This window comes from Dicentrarchus labrax, unplaced genomic scaffold (genome assembly GCF_905237075.1).
Source record: "Dicentrarchus labrax unplaced genomic scaffold, dlabrax2021, whole genome shotgun sequence".
Classification (NCBI taxonomy): Eukaryota; Metazoa; Chordata; class Actinopteri; family Moronidae; genus Dicentrarchus; species Dicentrarchus labrax.
In genome coordinates this window covers 34,923,437-34,940,343 of record NW_026136721.1, presented here as the reverse complement: position 1 = coordinate 34,940,343, position 16,907 = coordinate 34,923,437, and the positions used below count along the sequence as shown (strand labels likewise).

The 16,907-nt window shown below is 41.6% G+C and overlaps 1 protein-coding gene across 4 annotated transcripts in view; it reads right to left on the bottom strand.

Moving 5' to 3' along the window:
• Positions 1 to 3,809: 3,809 nt before the first annotated feature.
• Positions 3,810 to 16,907, bottom strand: part of LOC127354098 (neuronal PAS domain-containing protein 3) — a 286,712-nt gene continuing 273,614 nt past the window's right edge. For all 4 annotated transcript variants that reach the window (XM_051383751.1, XM_051383752.1, XM_051383753.1 and 1 more), the window contains 3 exons: positions 10,312 to 10,459; positions 9,638 to 9,753; positions 3,810 to 5,902 (listed from right to left, as the gene is read on the bottom strand). In XM_051383751.1, the coding sequence (XP_051239711.1) occupies positions 4,260 to 5,902; positions 9,638 to 9,753; positions 10,312 to 10,459 (1,907 nt within the window). In that variant the 3' untranslated portion in view covers positions 3,810 to 4,259. The remainder of the gene's footprint in view (positions 5,903 to 9,637; positions 9,754 to 10,311; positions 10,460 to 16,907) is intronic.

Below are 16,907 nucleotides of genomic sequence, written 5' to 3'. Positions count from 1 at the left end.
CCTCTGAACGGATGAGAACCTAGTAAACTTATAAAAGAACAACTGCTATAAAAATGAAGTATGTACATTTTCGGATTTGCAGCATTATTCGTGGTAAATTAACTCAAAAAGATGTCTTTTGAAAATAATAATAATAATAATAATAATAATAATAATAGAAAATAATAATAGAAAATAAGCCAGGCACTCAAAGTTAGCATCAGTTAGTCATGTGTTTTTCCCTCTTCTGCGAGGAAAAAAAATCAAAACAAAAAATAGAAATGTACCATAGTTTTCTCTTTTTTAATATTTTAATTTGTTTGTATTTAGAATTTTATAACACTGTTAACATTGATAATAAGAGATTCCCTCTCTCCCGTATTTCAGCTACTTGGCACCAAGTTCCTCATAAAAGAATCTGTATAATTGTACAAGAAATAGTTAAAAACACAGACACAGTTTCTTCACAGGTAAATGAAGTGATTTTTCAATATTTGTAATTCTTAAACACTATGTATTTTTGACAGCAGCTGTGATTAAGGTTTTTACGTTTTTAAAATCACCAGCAAAGTTTTCATTTTTCGACATAAAACACAGAAAAAACATTGAAACAGCTTGGACCGGCTGTTTGGTTTTTGTTACATGTGGGTGTATTTCCTGGTTTCATCTGAGTTATGTTGCCCCCAACCCCTCTTAAAATCCCATTTTCTTTACCTAAAACGGGGTCCTGCCATTCGTTTGTGCCCCCGCCTCCCGTTTTCACGCAAAAACCGCCAAAAAGTAGAAAAAATCCAGAGGAGCGCGGAAACAAAATGCTCCTGAAACGACTGAATTTAAACATTCAACCGCGAACGACCCGCCGACAGATCGAGCGACAGATCGAGCGGCCCCGGATCACATTCTTCTTATTGAACACAAAAATAAATAAATCCGCCGTTTCGTAATTTCATAACCAGTTTTTTTTTTGTTGTTAGTCGCAGTAACAAGACATTGATTCTTCACAGAAAGCACAGACGCTACAGATTGTTTTTCCTGATGTGTAGAGGGGGGTCGGGATTAGAGGCCCGGGTCGGTTTTGACAATACAGACTTTATTCTTCCAACGGGCCTCCATCGCGTCCCCCGTTTGGGCTCGACAGACTTAAAAAACACAAAAACCGCTGGACCGAAAAAACAGAAACAAAAACAAAAGAAAAAAACGAGGGATCGATCACGTGAAACGTATCGGACGAACTTACTAAACATGCACTTCAGTTTTCCAAAACACCTATAAAAATAGATTTATAGTGCGAAATATTTTTTTCTTCTTTTAATTTCTTTAGAAATCTTTAAAACCGTTTTTTTTATTACGTGTCCTGAAATAGTACTGTGATTTTTTTTTTTCTCCCCCCTTGAACCACTTGTGTAACTTTGTTTGTCAACAAGTTTGGTGGGAACCAATGAAATACACCCAATGCACACAAGAAGCCCCAAGGGACTCTGGGAAATGTTTCACAACTGAGGCTTTTATGGTTTTTCCAGGTCTAAAATGCTACTTTAGGCTTTTCCTCATCATAATTTACTTCTATATAGTGTAAATATTTATTAGTTATTCAAATACTTTGTACGCAAGAGCCGGAAACTGCGATTCCCAGAATTCCTTAGCGGCAAAAAACATGGCTCCATAAACCTTTGAGCTAGTTAAAGAATCTTTTTCATCTCTGAGAGAAAGGACAGCAAGATAAAGAGGTTTGTATAAGACTACACAACAGCAAAAAGCAATAGCGGAGAGAGAGAAAGAGAGAGAAGGATTAGAAAAACCAAAACGAAAAACAAAAAAGAGGTTTTACAAAGACAAAAAGGAAGCAGCGAAAAAAAAGGTGGACTCTACAAATTTTTTTTTGTTTTTTGCAAAGGCCACCGAACACGAAATTCCACAAACCTCCACTGGTTTCACTAAGACTGCAGATAGAGGGAGACAGAGAGGGAAAAAGACGGGGACAAGAGAGAGAGAGAGAAACAGGAGTCGCCGGTCGTCGCTAGACTCCGCCCCTCTCCCCTCTAAGCCCCGCCCCCTCCACCACCCCCACACTAGAGAGAGCACAGAGAAGACAAAGGACAAAAACAGCTACAGTAGCTCAGTATATACTGCATATAGTCAACACACACAGAGAGAGAAGTCGCCATGAAAGACTTTTTGACAGCCAGTGACACTAAACACATTGGTAACACGTTTTTTACGGCTTAATCACACTGGGTAATAAGGATGACGGGATGGTTAAAGACGGGGCTGTCAACTTTAAAAAGATGGATGTCGTGACAGTTTTTTTTTTTTACCGTTTTAATTACTTGTTCTCATCTTTTTTTCTCTTTTTACCAAAAAAGTAGAAGAAAAAAAAATCTTACAAATGAACGAGAATCACAGTGCTTTTTAAAACACCAAACTTTCTTTTTTGGCAACGGAGGCTGGGGGGGAAGGGGGGGAGAAACACAAAGAACAACGACAAAGACGACATTGTTTAAAGGAATGTGATTTTTTTTTCTCTTCCTCGAAAAAATTCATATTTTTTTTGTAGTTTATTGGATTGATTGTTTGATTGGTTGATTGAAAATGCATGTCTTTATATTTATTACAATCTCCTTGTTGATATGTGTTTCTTTTTTTTTTATCACAGGGTCCGGCGATGAGATGGAAGAGAGTGGATTGTTTTAGGAAAATCTTGTGGAGGTGATTCTGGTTTAGGAAGAAGAAGAAGAAGAAGAAGGAGGAGGAGGAGGAGGAGGAGGAAGTAGTACAAAATAAGTAATAAGTGATCAAAAAACAGGAGCCGGTCGAGGTTTTCAACATTCATTTTTCAAGTTAGTGACACTAGTGTATTAGCCTCAGTCTCACTGAGAATTAAAAGTGATTAAGTTAGAAAATACAGAAAAATAAAATCACTATGAAGCCTAAAATTCAACCAATCAACTCCATGTTGCCATGCAGAGCTGCCCCTCATGGCCCAATCAGGTTATGGGTCTTTTAAGACAAAAACAAAGGAGGGACATATAGGGTGAAACATGGAGATGTTGCTGATTTAGAGGTTCTAAGGTTCTTGCTGTGTTTCTGACTTTCCTGAAGGTCAGATGAGAAAATCAACTTTAAAACAGTTCCCCCTCCGAAAACGCAAAGAAAAAAAAAACACACGATCAGTCTGTCAACGAGCTGTGGGTTCGTTTACAGCACCCACATCAGCCAGCTGAATCAGGGTTACTGGACGGCCGGTAGCACCATGAGTCTGTAGATCGACAGGTAGAAATGTAGACGGTTTAAAGATTAAAGATCAGGTAGTATGACAGGTAAGAGAGAGAGAACGACAGATCTGAGATGGGGAGAAGAGATGTAGAGGAGGTTATGTTTGGTGCGAGACCTGTAGGTAAACTCCTGGGATAAAAGAGGAAGTAGTAACATTCGATAATTCACAGGTCATTACCCGGCTGAAATTGCTTTTTTTGTTTTTCTCCTTAATGCTTGATTCGTAAGTTAAATCTGAGCTAGAATATTTTATAAAAAAAGGAAGAAATGAAAGAAAAAACAGCATTAATTCTCTAAACTATTCCCTCAATCGAGAAACGTCCTCAAAAACCTTTTTTCAAAAGATTATTACCTCTGAGACCTTTGCAAGAGAGCTCCCTCTCCTCGGATTTAAAAACGTTCTTTTCAAACCTTGATCACATCAAGATACATACGGAGGAGCGTCACGTAAGAGTTTTCTGTCCGTTACAAATCCCTGTACCGTCCTCCTTTAAATACACACAATCAGCATCTTCATAAAGACGCAACAGAAACAAGTCAAATAATAAAAATTATCCCCATCAGGCTCCAGCGGAGTCCTTAGGCAATATGAATTCTCTGTAGGCAAAAAAGGAATTCTTTACAATAAAGAATAGTCTGTTTTTTGTTTTTGTTCATTTGTTCAAGAGAAAATCATTGCTGATCGCAAGAAAACAGGAGCAAAGAGAGAGAGAGAGACTGAGAGAGGAGGAGAGGAGGAGGATGAGGAGAGAGAAAAAAGATAGAAAAGGGGGACATGTTTGAGGGTCATTCATGTCTATTACACAAGCTCAGTTGCTCAGATTCAAAGTGCTAGAGTACATTTGTCATCCTTTCCTGTCCTTTCTCCCCTCTTGGAAACACAGTGCTGTGTTGACAAAAGATAGCAAGTAAATAGTCTTTCATTCTTTTTTACTAGTGAGTAGTCTTTTACTTTGACACAGTCGTTGATTCCAGAAACACAGTAATACGGTCTTGAACGTTTTGCGTTAATCCTCCTTCCTCTCCAGGGTTGTCTGCGTGGTGTGGATCCCGTTGCTGTATACCGGGAACGGTAGCGTTGAGAAGAGTCCCTCCGCTGTGGTGAAAACGTTGGCTGCGGTCGGCATCTGGCCTCCCAGGGCACCGTTGGCGCCCGTGACGGCCGGCGATCCGACAAAGGGGCCAGCGGCGGCAGCTGCCGACATGTTGAGCCTGTGGACGTGGTGGTAGAGCATCTCCATGGGCGTCTTAGGGTCCAGGCCGAATCCCGAGCTGTCGACAAAGTTCATGGCAGCGTTGGGGAGGAGGTTGCCTTGCGCCATGGCCAGGGTGACGTCCGCCGGTGCGTACCTGATGGTCCCGGTGGTGTAGACCCGTGGAGCCGTCGTGTTAGTGGAAGCCAGAGTTCCCGTGACCCGGTGGACCAACGGGAGCACCACATTACCGGCCTGCAGACGCTGTAGCGCCTCCAGATCGCCGGAATACAGCAGTGAGGATGAAGAGGTTGATGAGGACGAGGAGGAGGATGAGGAAGAAGAAGAAGAAGAGGAGGTGGTGGGCGTGCCTTGTTGCTTGTCTCGTGGTGAGGCAGACAGAGGAGGGGACAAGGGGTCGGCAGAGGAGGCGCTGGAGGGAGGAGCTAAACTTGTGGCACTGGAAGCAGAAGATGGGGCAGAGCTTCCGTTGTAAGGAGGCTTCCTCACTCCTCCCGCTCCTCCTTCGGTTCCAGGAGGGGTGAGGACGGAGTCGGGGATGGCAACCTGGAGGGAGCCTCCCTGGGGCGAGGGGAAGGTCTCGTGGCTCCCCGGAGCGGCCGGCTTGGAGGTCATGCTGTACGGGGACTCGTTCCTGGAGATCTCTCTGTTGGGCGGGTAGTTCCAGATGCTGCTGTCGTTGTCGAAGTTGATCGGTTCTGCCATCTCCGTCTTGATTTTGAGGACCGAGGATGCTGCGCTGTTTGGGGATCCAGAGGAGGTGAGGAGGTGTGAGGAGCTGGCAGACGTGGCCTGGGAGGGGTCAACCAGCGGCGCCGTATCTCCTATGGCGACGGGGCTGGGCGTGGTTGAGGAGAGACGGAGCCTCCTGCTTCGGGATCCGTCCCATTTCTGCACTTTCCTCCTCTTCCGCCTCTTCTGGAGCTTGTTTCCGGCGCTGGCACCGTCGCAGTCTTGCACGCCTCCGTCCTCTTCCTCGTCGTCATCCTCGTCCTCCTCTTCTTCCTCCTCCTCTGATGAAGAAGTTTGCGAGTTGTGCAGCTGTACTTCTTCCCCTTCTCCGTAGTGCTCTACTTTAATATGAAGCCCACCCAGATTACTCAGTCCTCCGATGGCCCCCAGTCCGCCTAACCCTCCCAGTCCTGCTAACCTCCCCAACCTTCCTCCTCCACCTCCTCCTCCTCCTCCCCCTCCTCCTCCTCCCCCCGCTGCCTCCTCCTGTTCCTCCCCCTCGCCATCTGAAGGCTCCAGACTGTCGTCGCTGTCCTGGCTTTCAGGGTTACTTGAGCTATCTCCTTCTTCCTGACGCTTCATTTCCTGTTCAGAGGAGCAGTGTGGTTGGCCGGGCTGCTGCTGACGCTTGCTGTCGGCCTCCGGGTCCTCGCTGCGTTCTGATTGGTGACCCGGCTTCCCATCGGGCTTGGCGTTCTCATTGTCTGTTGAGAAGAAAGAGTTAAGTGGGTTAGAAATCTCAGCACAAATTGGCTAAAATTTGTCTACATATTCTCAGATTTTAAGCCCCACAAGTCCTCGTTCTTTTACTAATTAATTAATGCGCGACATTGTGGTCTGTGTGGACGTTATTAGCCACCCTACGGCTTCAGGAACGGCAGTGACGGTTGGTAGCTCGTCGATTACTTTGGTTCAGACTCAACAAATGATGAACCTCTTTGACAATCCTGTGACTTTCTTTAGAGCCACAGTGAAGTTGACATTGACATCACATTTTCTTGTTTTTATCTGCATTTTTATCTTTCATTTAAGTGTTACTTTATTGATCTTTCTTAGAAAAATGTAGAGCCTATAGCACTTTTACTTTCATCTTTATCCTTTATCATGTTTGTATTATGTTTGTCTGTTGTCTGAGTTGTTTGTGGTTCCCAACCTTGGGGTCGGGACCCCCACTAGTGGTCGCCAAAGCTTCACAGGGGTAATGGGTGTAAGAAATCTTGCAAAATCAACACTATAGGTCTATATCTCAGCATTTTGTTTCGAGAAAACTGAATGAATGTTTAGATTATCATTTAAGATCTAGGTCTTCACTCTCTGATAAACAGCCTCGTCCTGCATTACAAAACGAGAAGATGAGAAGAAAACACTGAATCTGTTAAAAATGAAGCTGATTAAGTCTGAATGGTTTCTGAAAAATGAAAAATACATAATGCAGACAGAGAGTTGTATAAAAAACTAATTTCCAATCAATATTCGCAGGAAATAATCTGCTCAGAATTCATCCAAATCACTCGTTTTACACAAACTTCTTGCAGTTATTGAGTTCACTGTTTGGGTTCATTGTATAATTTATCAGCTGTTCTTTACTGGTATTGTTATACATTGAGTATAATTCAAAATATCCATACAATATGTTATAAGTTCATCAGCTCACACAATGATTGGGTTGAGAACCTGAAAACCTTTAAACCTGCCTCCACTTATAAAGACATCCATGTTTCAGTTTGTGTATCTGAATTCCTGTGCAGGTGTTGATCCATTTTATTTTTCCAGACAGGATTTCCATGTGTTTGTGTTGTGTTGTGGAAGCACTGGTGTGTGTTCAGTATCTGTAGCTGCTGCTGTTCAGGCATGTTGGCTCTGTCCAGCCCATTACACACACAACACACACACACTTCAGACCCTGCCAGCACACACTGAGGCCAGCGGCTGCCCAGCTGGCAAACGCTCTGACTCCCTCATGGCACCTGAAATGTCGACTCAATTGCTTTGTCTGGGGAAAACCTTGTATCTCCATTAAGTGCGCTTTCCAAGCAAAACAGATTCATTCTCGGGCTGCAGTGTTTCCCAGGGAGGGTTTGGTTTACTGGCAATATACCACATATCAGGATTTGTCAGGTATAAAACCATAAAATCTTGGACTCTATCCACTAAACTTTATCAGAATGAAAACAGGAAGTTCAATAACTACAAATTGAAATATTGTTTTATGTTTTTTATGTAAGGTTTATTGTCATCGTGGGTTATTCCTGCTTGGACTTATACGAGAAAGGCTTTGTTATTAACTGGGAATGTGGAGTTTTAAAGATGCCAGACACGGAGATGTTATCAAATTGCATGACAGGAAGTGTTTATGGATCTTGATGCAAACTAGAAGTCAGGATATCTTGGCTTCAAGGACCCCTAAACATTATGGAATAACCCCTTTCTTTGAGTACCAAGGAAGCTAATTGCTCTGTAATGCAAACTGGAGGACAAGGTAAGTATCGTTCTTTTCTCTTTTTCCCCACACTCACATATTTCACTCCAGTGGAACTTAAACACGTAAGTGTTTTTAGTCATAAACACTACTTGTTTATGACTAAAAACACGTAATCAAACCTAATCAAACGGCGACAGTTTAAAGTCATACCATGTGAAATATTTCTCAGCAAGCTTTATTTTGAAGTCTAACCAGATGATGATGATTAATTGTTGCTACATTGACTGTGTATGTGTGAGCACTACCTACAGCGTCCTAGTTTGAAGCGTGCCCTACGATCACGCAGCAATATTTGAGCAGTTGGGAGTGAGAACGTGTCTAGAAAATACAAATATATTGTCACATTTTTAAATAAAGGTTCAGTAAATCAGCGGCTCACTGTAGGTTTTATCAAACAAACAGGAGGAAATAGTGCATTTGTTGGGGACTATTTCCAGTGGCGGATGAATCCACGTTTGGTGCTCGAGTGATTCAAAATATTTTTGATGTAAAAAATAACAATAAATAAATGAGTCTTTGGCAGGTCTCCCTGTGTTCTCTCTGCATCCTAACAGAACAAAGGTCAAAGGTCAGACATCTCATTTTAGAATATGTTGAGCCTGAGCACCTCGGGCCTGTTGGATCCTGGCTGAAGCTGGACGCCTCCTGCAGCAGCTGGCGCCGGTTTACAGCCGACAGCATGCCAGAATCATTCTCCTCCAGCAAGAATAACAGCTGGCACTGATTCCCATCATGCCAACACAGGCTGCAGGACTTGATAATATTATGCTCAAGGTGGAGGCCACGCTTTGGTTTAAATTCAACTATACTGGCAGAGTGCGAGCTTGGTCTTCGGCGGAATTGGCTGCTTGAAATTTCTGCGACCCGCAGCAAGTTAATCCTTGATCTGTATTTCTGGATATGAATTCAGTGTTTTTAAGATCTAATTTATTCTTCTGTATGAATGCTCACATCAGGTCAAAGTTCCTGCAGTGTTAGTTATTGTGTTGAAATGTTAATTTCAATAATTAAAAAGTGACAACAACAAAAAAATTAAAGATAAAAATGAGATTTGTTGTCAAAGCTTGTTGCTGCATGAGAATTAATGACTGAATTAATGAGATTTAACAGCAACACTTGATTTATGTCACTTTTCATGATGTTTATTAACCTTTTATCCTGTTCATCCTCACTTTCCCTTGTCCTGTAGACAGCAGCTTCTCATTTGTACCAGATAATTCAGGGCCGTACCCATGGAGTCATCACTGGGGGTTTATTTGCTAGTTAGCATTAGCAACATGCTGCTGATCTCCCTCACACACTGAACACAGTCAGGGTTGCCGGACTGGTGGGGGAAAGGGGAAGGGAGTCTACAGGACCTTCATGTGTGGAGAGCCCACAGATATCAGACTAAAGTAAAAAATCTGCATAAAAGTGCTTTTTTCTAAGACAAAAGTCTCTCAAGGGGTCTTAACAGCCACCTAATCAAGTGATGTTGTTGGCATCAGCGACATTTCTGGGCTTCACAGACATAAAACATCGAGAAGCAACAGCTTGAGTCGGATTTTGCCACCATTTGTGTGGTTTTGGTGCATCTCTTGGAGGCTGTTCAGTGTCATTGTGTGAAGTTTGGAGGTATTTTGTGGCGTTCTGCAGAGTTATGCGGTGTTTTATGTCATTTTGTGGCAGTTTGCAGCGCTGCCAGTGAGTGCTCAGTCCCTGCAGCTGTTGGCGTTCATCACCATCCAGCCTGGCACTGACGGCACACTGGCACCAACTGATAAAATATCTCTGGCTTCTTCTATTCAGGCTGTATTTCTTACTGCTGGTTATTATACTGGTAACACTTGAAAATGTGCTTGAAAGGGAGTTTAATCTGAATATTATGTAAAAACACTGGAAAATTAGAAAGACAATCTGCTGCTTCTCTGTTTTCTCTAAAACATTTAATTCTTCATCCTTCCTTTATTCCACCTACCGGAGTTTTCTTTGGACTCGGACTCAGAGTCAGACGTTTCGGAAGACTCAGAGGTTTTCTCGGGCAGGTTGGGCAGCTGGGCGATGTCCATGGGCGTGTCTTTATACTCTGGATTACTGTGAACAAACACAGAACCATGTTTCAGTTAGAAACAAAATGAACATTCATTCTCATTTGAAAACATATTTATGAATATTATATTACATTTCTGCCAATAGATCCTCCTCAATGTTACACACTGGACTTTTTAAAATGATATTCAGTCATTTTGCAACACTAATTGACAAATAAAGAAGCAGAAAAGATCTGAAATAGGTTTAAAACTTATCAAATATAAAGATTTTTGACTGAAATTACTTAAAAGTACATGTTCACCTCAGTTATTTTGTCTTTTCTCTCAAATATCAAATTAATTGCAGTGAATGTAACTGCAGTAATCTTCCATTTAATGCATTTGTTTAGATTTATAATATAATTCCCATTTAATACATTAATCAAACTCATTAATTAATTAGTTTGTATATATTCATTCATCCATTACTGTTTGCTTGTAGTTTTATTTATGTGCGTATTCACTCATTAATCTGCTGACTTCATATATCTTCATTCATAAAAGTTAAAGTTTGGGAATTTGCAGATCTAATCAAACTGTCTGAGCTGAGTTGACCTCTGACCTGAGGACGTAGTTGACCCAGATGACGTTCTTCTCATTGGCGTTCTTGGCGTTGATGGCGATGGTGGCACTGGACTGGATCCAGATGTAGCCGCTGTTCTTCTGGATCCACCGGTAGTACTTGGTCACACACTGACCCTTATTCATCACTGAGAGAGAGAGAGAGACATAGGAACATACAGAGAGAGAGAGAGAGAGAGAGAGAGAGAGGTTTGTTATGTCATGGTGGATTTTGTTTGATATTCTGGGTTGTTCCAGACTGTTGGACGTCACACTGACCGAGCAGCTTGTTCATCACGAGAGAGAGAGAGAGAGAGAGAGAGAGAGAGAGAATGGACGAAGGAGGGACGAGTTGGACAGAGGGCGAGAGAGAAAGAGAGAAAATGGGTGAGAGAGAGAGAGAGGCAGTCATCAGATGTCATGTGACAGCTGGCTGAGAGCTGCTCTGCTGCTGCCGTCATTAATCAGACACACACTCACTGCCAGCCTCTGTGTGTGTGTCTGATCTGCCTGAGACAACACACACTATTTCCATCACATGTTTTCATACTTCATGCTAACCATCGACATATAAAAGATGGAAGTCACGTCTCCGCTTCCTCCCACTGTACAAAACTGAGGTTAAAATATCCCACATACAGCAATGTTTTGTCCCATCTGCTAACACGGAGGCAGTGACTATATGAGCTACACTGCAGTCAGCCACCAGGGGGCGAGAGAGAGGGTTTAGCTTCACTTTTGGAGAGTTGTCATGTCGTCCATCTTTATATATGTTGATGATGCTAATATGTTAACCTGTAAAATGTGAATGGTTAGCACGTTAGCATGCATGAGGAAGACTAGAGTTACTGTTATCTCAGACAGAAAGCAAAGCTAACAAACCAACCGACCAGATATTATCTGAAAGTAAGTTTCTCCATCCATCGTTTCATCTCGTCTCTTTACATCATTGAAGTGGAACACCAACTGAACACTCAGTAAAATGAGTTATGTTGTTGTGATCGCCCTTATGTAGAGCCAGTGTTTGATTTGTCCCTTCTGGGCTACTGTAGAAACATGACAAGCAATTCCTATTCTTCAGTGCCACAAATGAATATGAATATTATATTACATTTCTGCCAATAGATCCTCCTAAATTGACCTTTAAATAATGATATTTATCATTTTAGTGAAATTTCCAAATAAGAAAGCAGAAAAGATTTAAAAATATGTTTTAAACTTAGAAGATTTTTGACTGAAATTACTTAAACGTACATTTTTACCTCCGTTTTTTTGTTTTTTCTCTCAAATATTGAAATTCGTTGGAGTGAATGTAACTACAATATCCTTATATTTAATGAATCTGTTAAAATATATAATTTAATTCCCATTAAATACAATAATTTAACTTATTATTAATTGCTTGTTTATATGCATGAATGAATTAATCCATTACTGTTTGCTTTCCATCAGCATAACGTCGTACCTTTACCTTTTGCACACTGTGTGTTTACTCATTTAACTTCAGCAGAGGTCGATTATAACAAACACCTGAAGGAGCTGCAGTGCCGGCCACTCTCCACCAGATAGCGCTGTGTCACTGCGACGGGGCCCTCCGTGGCCTCGGGGAGGTGACAACCACCCCTCCCCCCACCCCCTGCTTCGCCCTGCGACGGCACGCAGGCAATAAATTTGGCTAAATTAACCACTAAATGGTTATCTCAAGCAATATGTATTGGCATTAATCAGGAGCCGCTCAAACAGAAACAGTCAGAGACGAGAAGCGAGGGCCACTAAATTCATATCCTTCTCCTCCATTTAATTACGGACACAAATAGGTTTTTCCACAAGAGAAGAAAGAGAGAGAAAGTAGGGGGGTGATTTATATAAAAAGAAGGCCAGTAATTAAAAACTATTAGAAACTAATAGCATTGTTTAAGACGACATCCCCAGGGCTGCTGTAATTGACTTTGGTCGGGCGGCCGGCGCTCATTCGTTCTCTATTTGCCTATTCAGAGAGAGAGAGAGAGAGAGAGAGAGAGAGAGTGAGAGACATGGACATAGAGAGAGAGAGAGCGAGAGGGAGGGAGGGAGAGATGGAGGGGAAAATAACTTGTTTGCATGTTAAGGCAGAGATGGTGAGATCACGTCACCTTGAATGTGACCTTGCTTTGTTTGTACGGCAGAGTAAATAACGACACAATGAATGCACACACACACACACACACACACACACACACAGTGCTGCCTGTTCAGATGACTGCAGGTCCTCAGAGAGCAGCTCAGTGTATCAGCATGTCCAATGGACGAGGACACACACACACACACACACACACACACACACACACACACACACACACACACACACACACACACACACGGCTGTATTACTGCAGCAGGCTGCCTCACACAGGGCACCATAATCTCAGCTGACGTTCACAACTCGTAGGGACATTAAATACCATTCAATAAATATAATAATAATACATATTATTTTTATATATTTCATATTTAAGTGCTTCACAAGAGCGAAATAAAACGGAATCCAATAAAATGACAATAAAATAAGAGCATTAAAGGTGCAGTAAAGTTCACAAACATAGAAAGTCGATCCATCCAGGATCTAATTTGTGTCTCATTTCTCTCTTTTTGTTCAATTACTTTAATAATTCACACTAATATAAGAAAATTTAAACGTGAAATCTCATCTGATCTCTATTTCCACTCTGGTACCTCCAACTGCTTGACCATATCTACTTCTAATTGCCCTGTATTTATTTAGTTGACAGTATTATGAGAGAATCAGGTTCCTCTGGCTTCTCCTAGTGCTCCTAATGGCAAGAACGCATCAGACCCGAATGAAAACAACCAATCAGAGACGAGAAAGATAGTTGATCATTCCTAATTGTCAGATATCGGCATTAGGATGGTGGATTGCAGCTTTGGGACTTGAAGCGTCTGTATTGAATGATTTGGGAATAAGAGTCAACAATCAACTACCTTTCTACAGTAGCTAATAGTTTAGCTTCCGTGGTCCGGAGCTGCGCTACTAACTCAGCAAATAAACTAAATAGTTTACATTATCACTAAAGAGCTAAAGTAAAGTGTAAACTCTGGGATTAGGGATTAGTTTTGCCTGTTGTGTTCACCAGCTGGTCTCTAACATACACTGTATATTTAAATATGGCCGTAGCCTCTGTGGCGTCCCCTATAGGTTTCTAAAGAGCCTGTGGCTCAATGCGGCCACGCTCTTAATTATGCATAACTTTAATCCTTAATATAATTTAAACTAGTGAGTTGTATACCATACAGAGACCAAAAGGTTGTAAACATGTTTATTTCAGCTGTAGATTTGGACATTTTAATATGGGGCCTTATGGAGACTGACTCACTGCTGGAGCCAGCCTCTAGTGGCCACGAGAGGAACTGTAGTTTTAAGGCTGCTGCTCGGTGACTGTGTCTGTCTGCTGTTTGAGGCTTTTTACAGCTTGAAAGCGACACCATGAGAGCGCTGAGAGTGAATCAAAACAGATAAACAATGAGCAGAAACTCACTTTAAAGCTCCTTAAACGGGAGCTGATAATTCTCTGCAGGTACAAAACTCATTGTAATAAATTAAACCTGCTAACTAGACTCGGTCGAGACCAGAGACCGAAAAACAAGCCTCAGATCATAAAACGTCTCGAGTCCATCTGTTCAACCTTCCTCTGTGTCTCTCCATCTTGCAGGTAGAGGTTTGAGGTTTTACTCCTCCATTAAATCACCCACTCTCTGATCGCCCACTAATGAAGGAGAGGAGAGGAAGAGAGAGAGAGGGGGAGTGTGCTGGAGGCTCGCCCGAGGCTGCAGGAGAGAGACCAAGAGATTAAAGGAGTTATATTCCCTTTTAAAGCCTCTCCACCTCACTTTTCTCTTCACTTCCTCCGTCGCTCTCTTTCTCTTTCTCTCTTTCAGTCAATGTCACACTTTTGTCTTTTCCTCTCTGTGTTTATCTCTCCTTCTCCTTTTATCTATTTCTCTCCTTTTTGGCTGCTTTCTCTCCATCTTTCTCTCCTAACATCTGTCTTTTCGCTCTCTTTCCTTCTCGTTAATCTGCTGGATTTCCTCTTTAGTCTCGTCTACCTGTCAGATTTCCTTTACCCCATTGTAATTACAATGTGTGTGTGTATGTCAGGTAGTTTACAGCTGTGAAATTGCGTTATGGAAACGTCCTGTCAGCCAGGAGATGGAGGGATGAAGACCTTCTGTTATGTGAGAAAGTGTGTGTATGTACTGTAGATGGCAGCTCTGCTGCCCTCTGCTGGACAACTGCAGAACAGTTTGAATGTCCGACTGAAGAACAAAAAAACTTTGAGTTTCTTTTTGACCAAATCTGCATTGGTGATCATTGGAAACACTAACAAAGACGGTTTTGGTGAGTTTTATTTTCTTTTTCTCCACTTTGAATGAAGTTACAATGATCTGAAGGTAAAATGAGTGTTTCTGTCTCTGGAGTCTGGTGGAGAGTGATAGTGATATTACGGCTGTTTGTGGTTAAACTAAAGGTCTATCTCTGTAGGGATCCTTTCCATAATGCTGTCAGACACTGACAATAACAACCTGAGTCTGTCAGTGGAACAAACAACAACTACTGTTAGTGGAACAAACAACTACTGTTAGTGGAACAAACAATAACTACTGTTAGTGGAACAAACAACAACTACTGTTAGTGGAACAAACAACAACAACTACTGTTAGTGGAACAAACAACTACTGTTAGTGGAACAAACAACAACTACTGTTAGTGGAACAAACAACAACTGTTAGTGGAACAAACAACTACTGTCAGTGGAACAAACAACAACTACTGTTAGTGGAACAAACAACAACTACTGTTAGTGGAACAAACAACAACTACTGTTAGTGGAACAAACAACAACTACTGTCGGTGGAACAAACAACGACTACTGTTAGTGGAACAAAGAACGACTACTGTTAGTGGAACAAACAACAACTACTGTTAGTGGAACAAACAACAACAACTACTGTTAGTGGAACAAACAACTACTGTCAGTGGAACAAACAACAACTACTGTTAGTGGAACAAAGAACGACTACTGTTAGTGGAACACACAACTACTGTTAGTGGAACAAACAACAACAACTACTGTTAGTGGAACAAACAACAACTACTGTTAGTGGAACAAACAACTACGACTGTTAGTGGAACAAACAACAACTACTGTTAGTGGAACAAACAACAACAACTACTGTTAGTGGAACAAACAACAACTACTGTTAGTGGAACAAACAACTACGACTGTTAGTGGAACAAACAACAACTACTGTTAGTGGAACAAACAACAAAAAAACTATTAAAAACAACTACTGTTAGTGGAACAAACAACAACTACTGTTAGTGGAACAAACAACTACTGTTAGTGGAACAAACAACAACAACTGTTAGTGGAACAAACAACAACTACTGTTAGTGGACGCACTTTGACTGACGTATTTCTTCCTAAGCGTTACCGTTAGCTTACGTTAGCAGCCCTTACAGCACTTTTCACCAGTATTTTCACATCCAACAAAGACAGTTTTTGTGAGTTTTATTTTGTTTCTGTTCAGTTTGTTTCACGATTACCTGTGAGGTTAAAATTGCTGCTTTTGTCAATGGAGTCTGGTTCTTTGCTTTCAAGTTGTAGAAAAGTCAGCAGGTCACAATTTGCGTGTGTATCTCACGTTATTGAGGTTGTCAATGTTTCACACTCCCGAAAGGCTTCTTTATTTGGTGTGTGTTTTACTAACGTACCTGTGTGGGTAGTTGCACAGGTGTGAGTGTGTGTGAGTGTGAGTGTGTGTGTGTGTGTGTGTGTGTGTGTGTTTTTGTCTGCAGACAGATAAAAAATGCCTCTCAGTGTGTGTGTGGATTCATTAAAGGCGGTGTTAGTCCAGAGGGACCAGCTCTGCTAAAACGCCTGCAGGCTTAAATCCACAGAGCTTTCACTTCTGTGCTAGTCTCTCGCTCTCTCTTATATCCCATTGCATTTGAATGTCTCTCGACCCTCGCTGTCTCCAAAACATCCTGTCTGTCTCTTCCTCTTTTCTGTCGTCGTCCTCGTCTCTTTTTCCTTTTTCTCTGTGTCCAAATCTGTCTTTTTTCATTCTTTTCCTGTGTTTTTAAAATTTGTCTTCCTGATTATTTCTCTCCTCTGCTCTCTGTGAGTATCTCCTTTTTTGTTATTAAGACAGTTTCCCTTGTGTCCTCCTTTGACTCCTTCCTCTCCCCTGAGAACCAGAGTGGAAAATCTCTCCTCCTCAGACAAGCGTATATCCTCTTCTCTCGTCTTCTCATTTTAATACTTTCTTGCTTTTATTGTGAAAAGACAATTAGTATTTCTGTTCTGTCTCTCTTACGCATACATTTCCAATAACATTAGCTAGTTGGGAACTTTATTGACCATATTGTGGAAAATGTCTTTGACTTCACCTTCTTCCTCAAAAGAAGTGCAGTATGTAAATGATTACAATAGAAACAGTAGGAATTTTCATTGAAAGAAAAGCTCCATTTACCCAAGTAAATATTCATACATCTTCCTTTTGCTGCTGTAAACTCTCTTGCCTGAAGACAAATTAGCT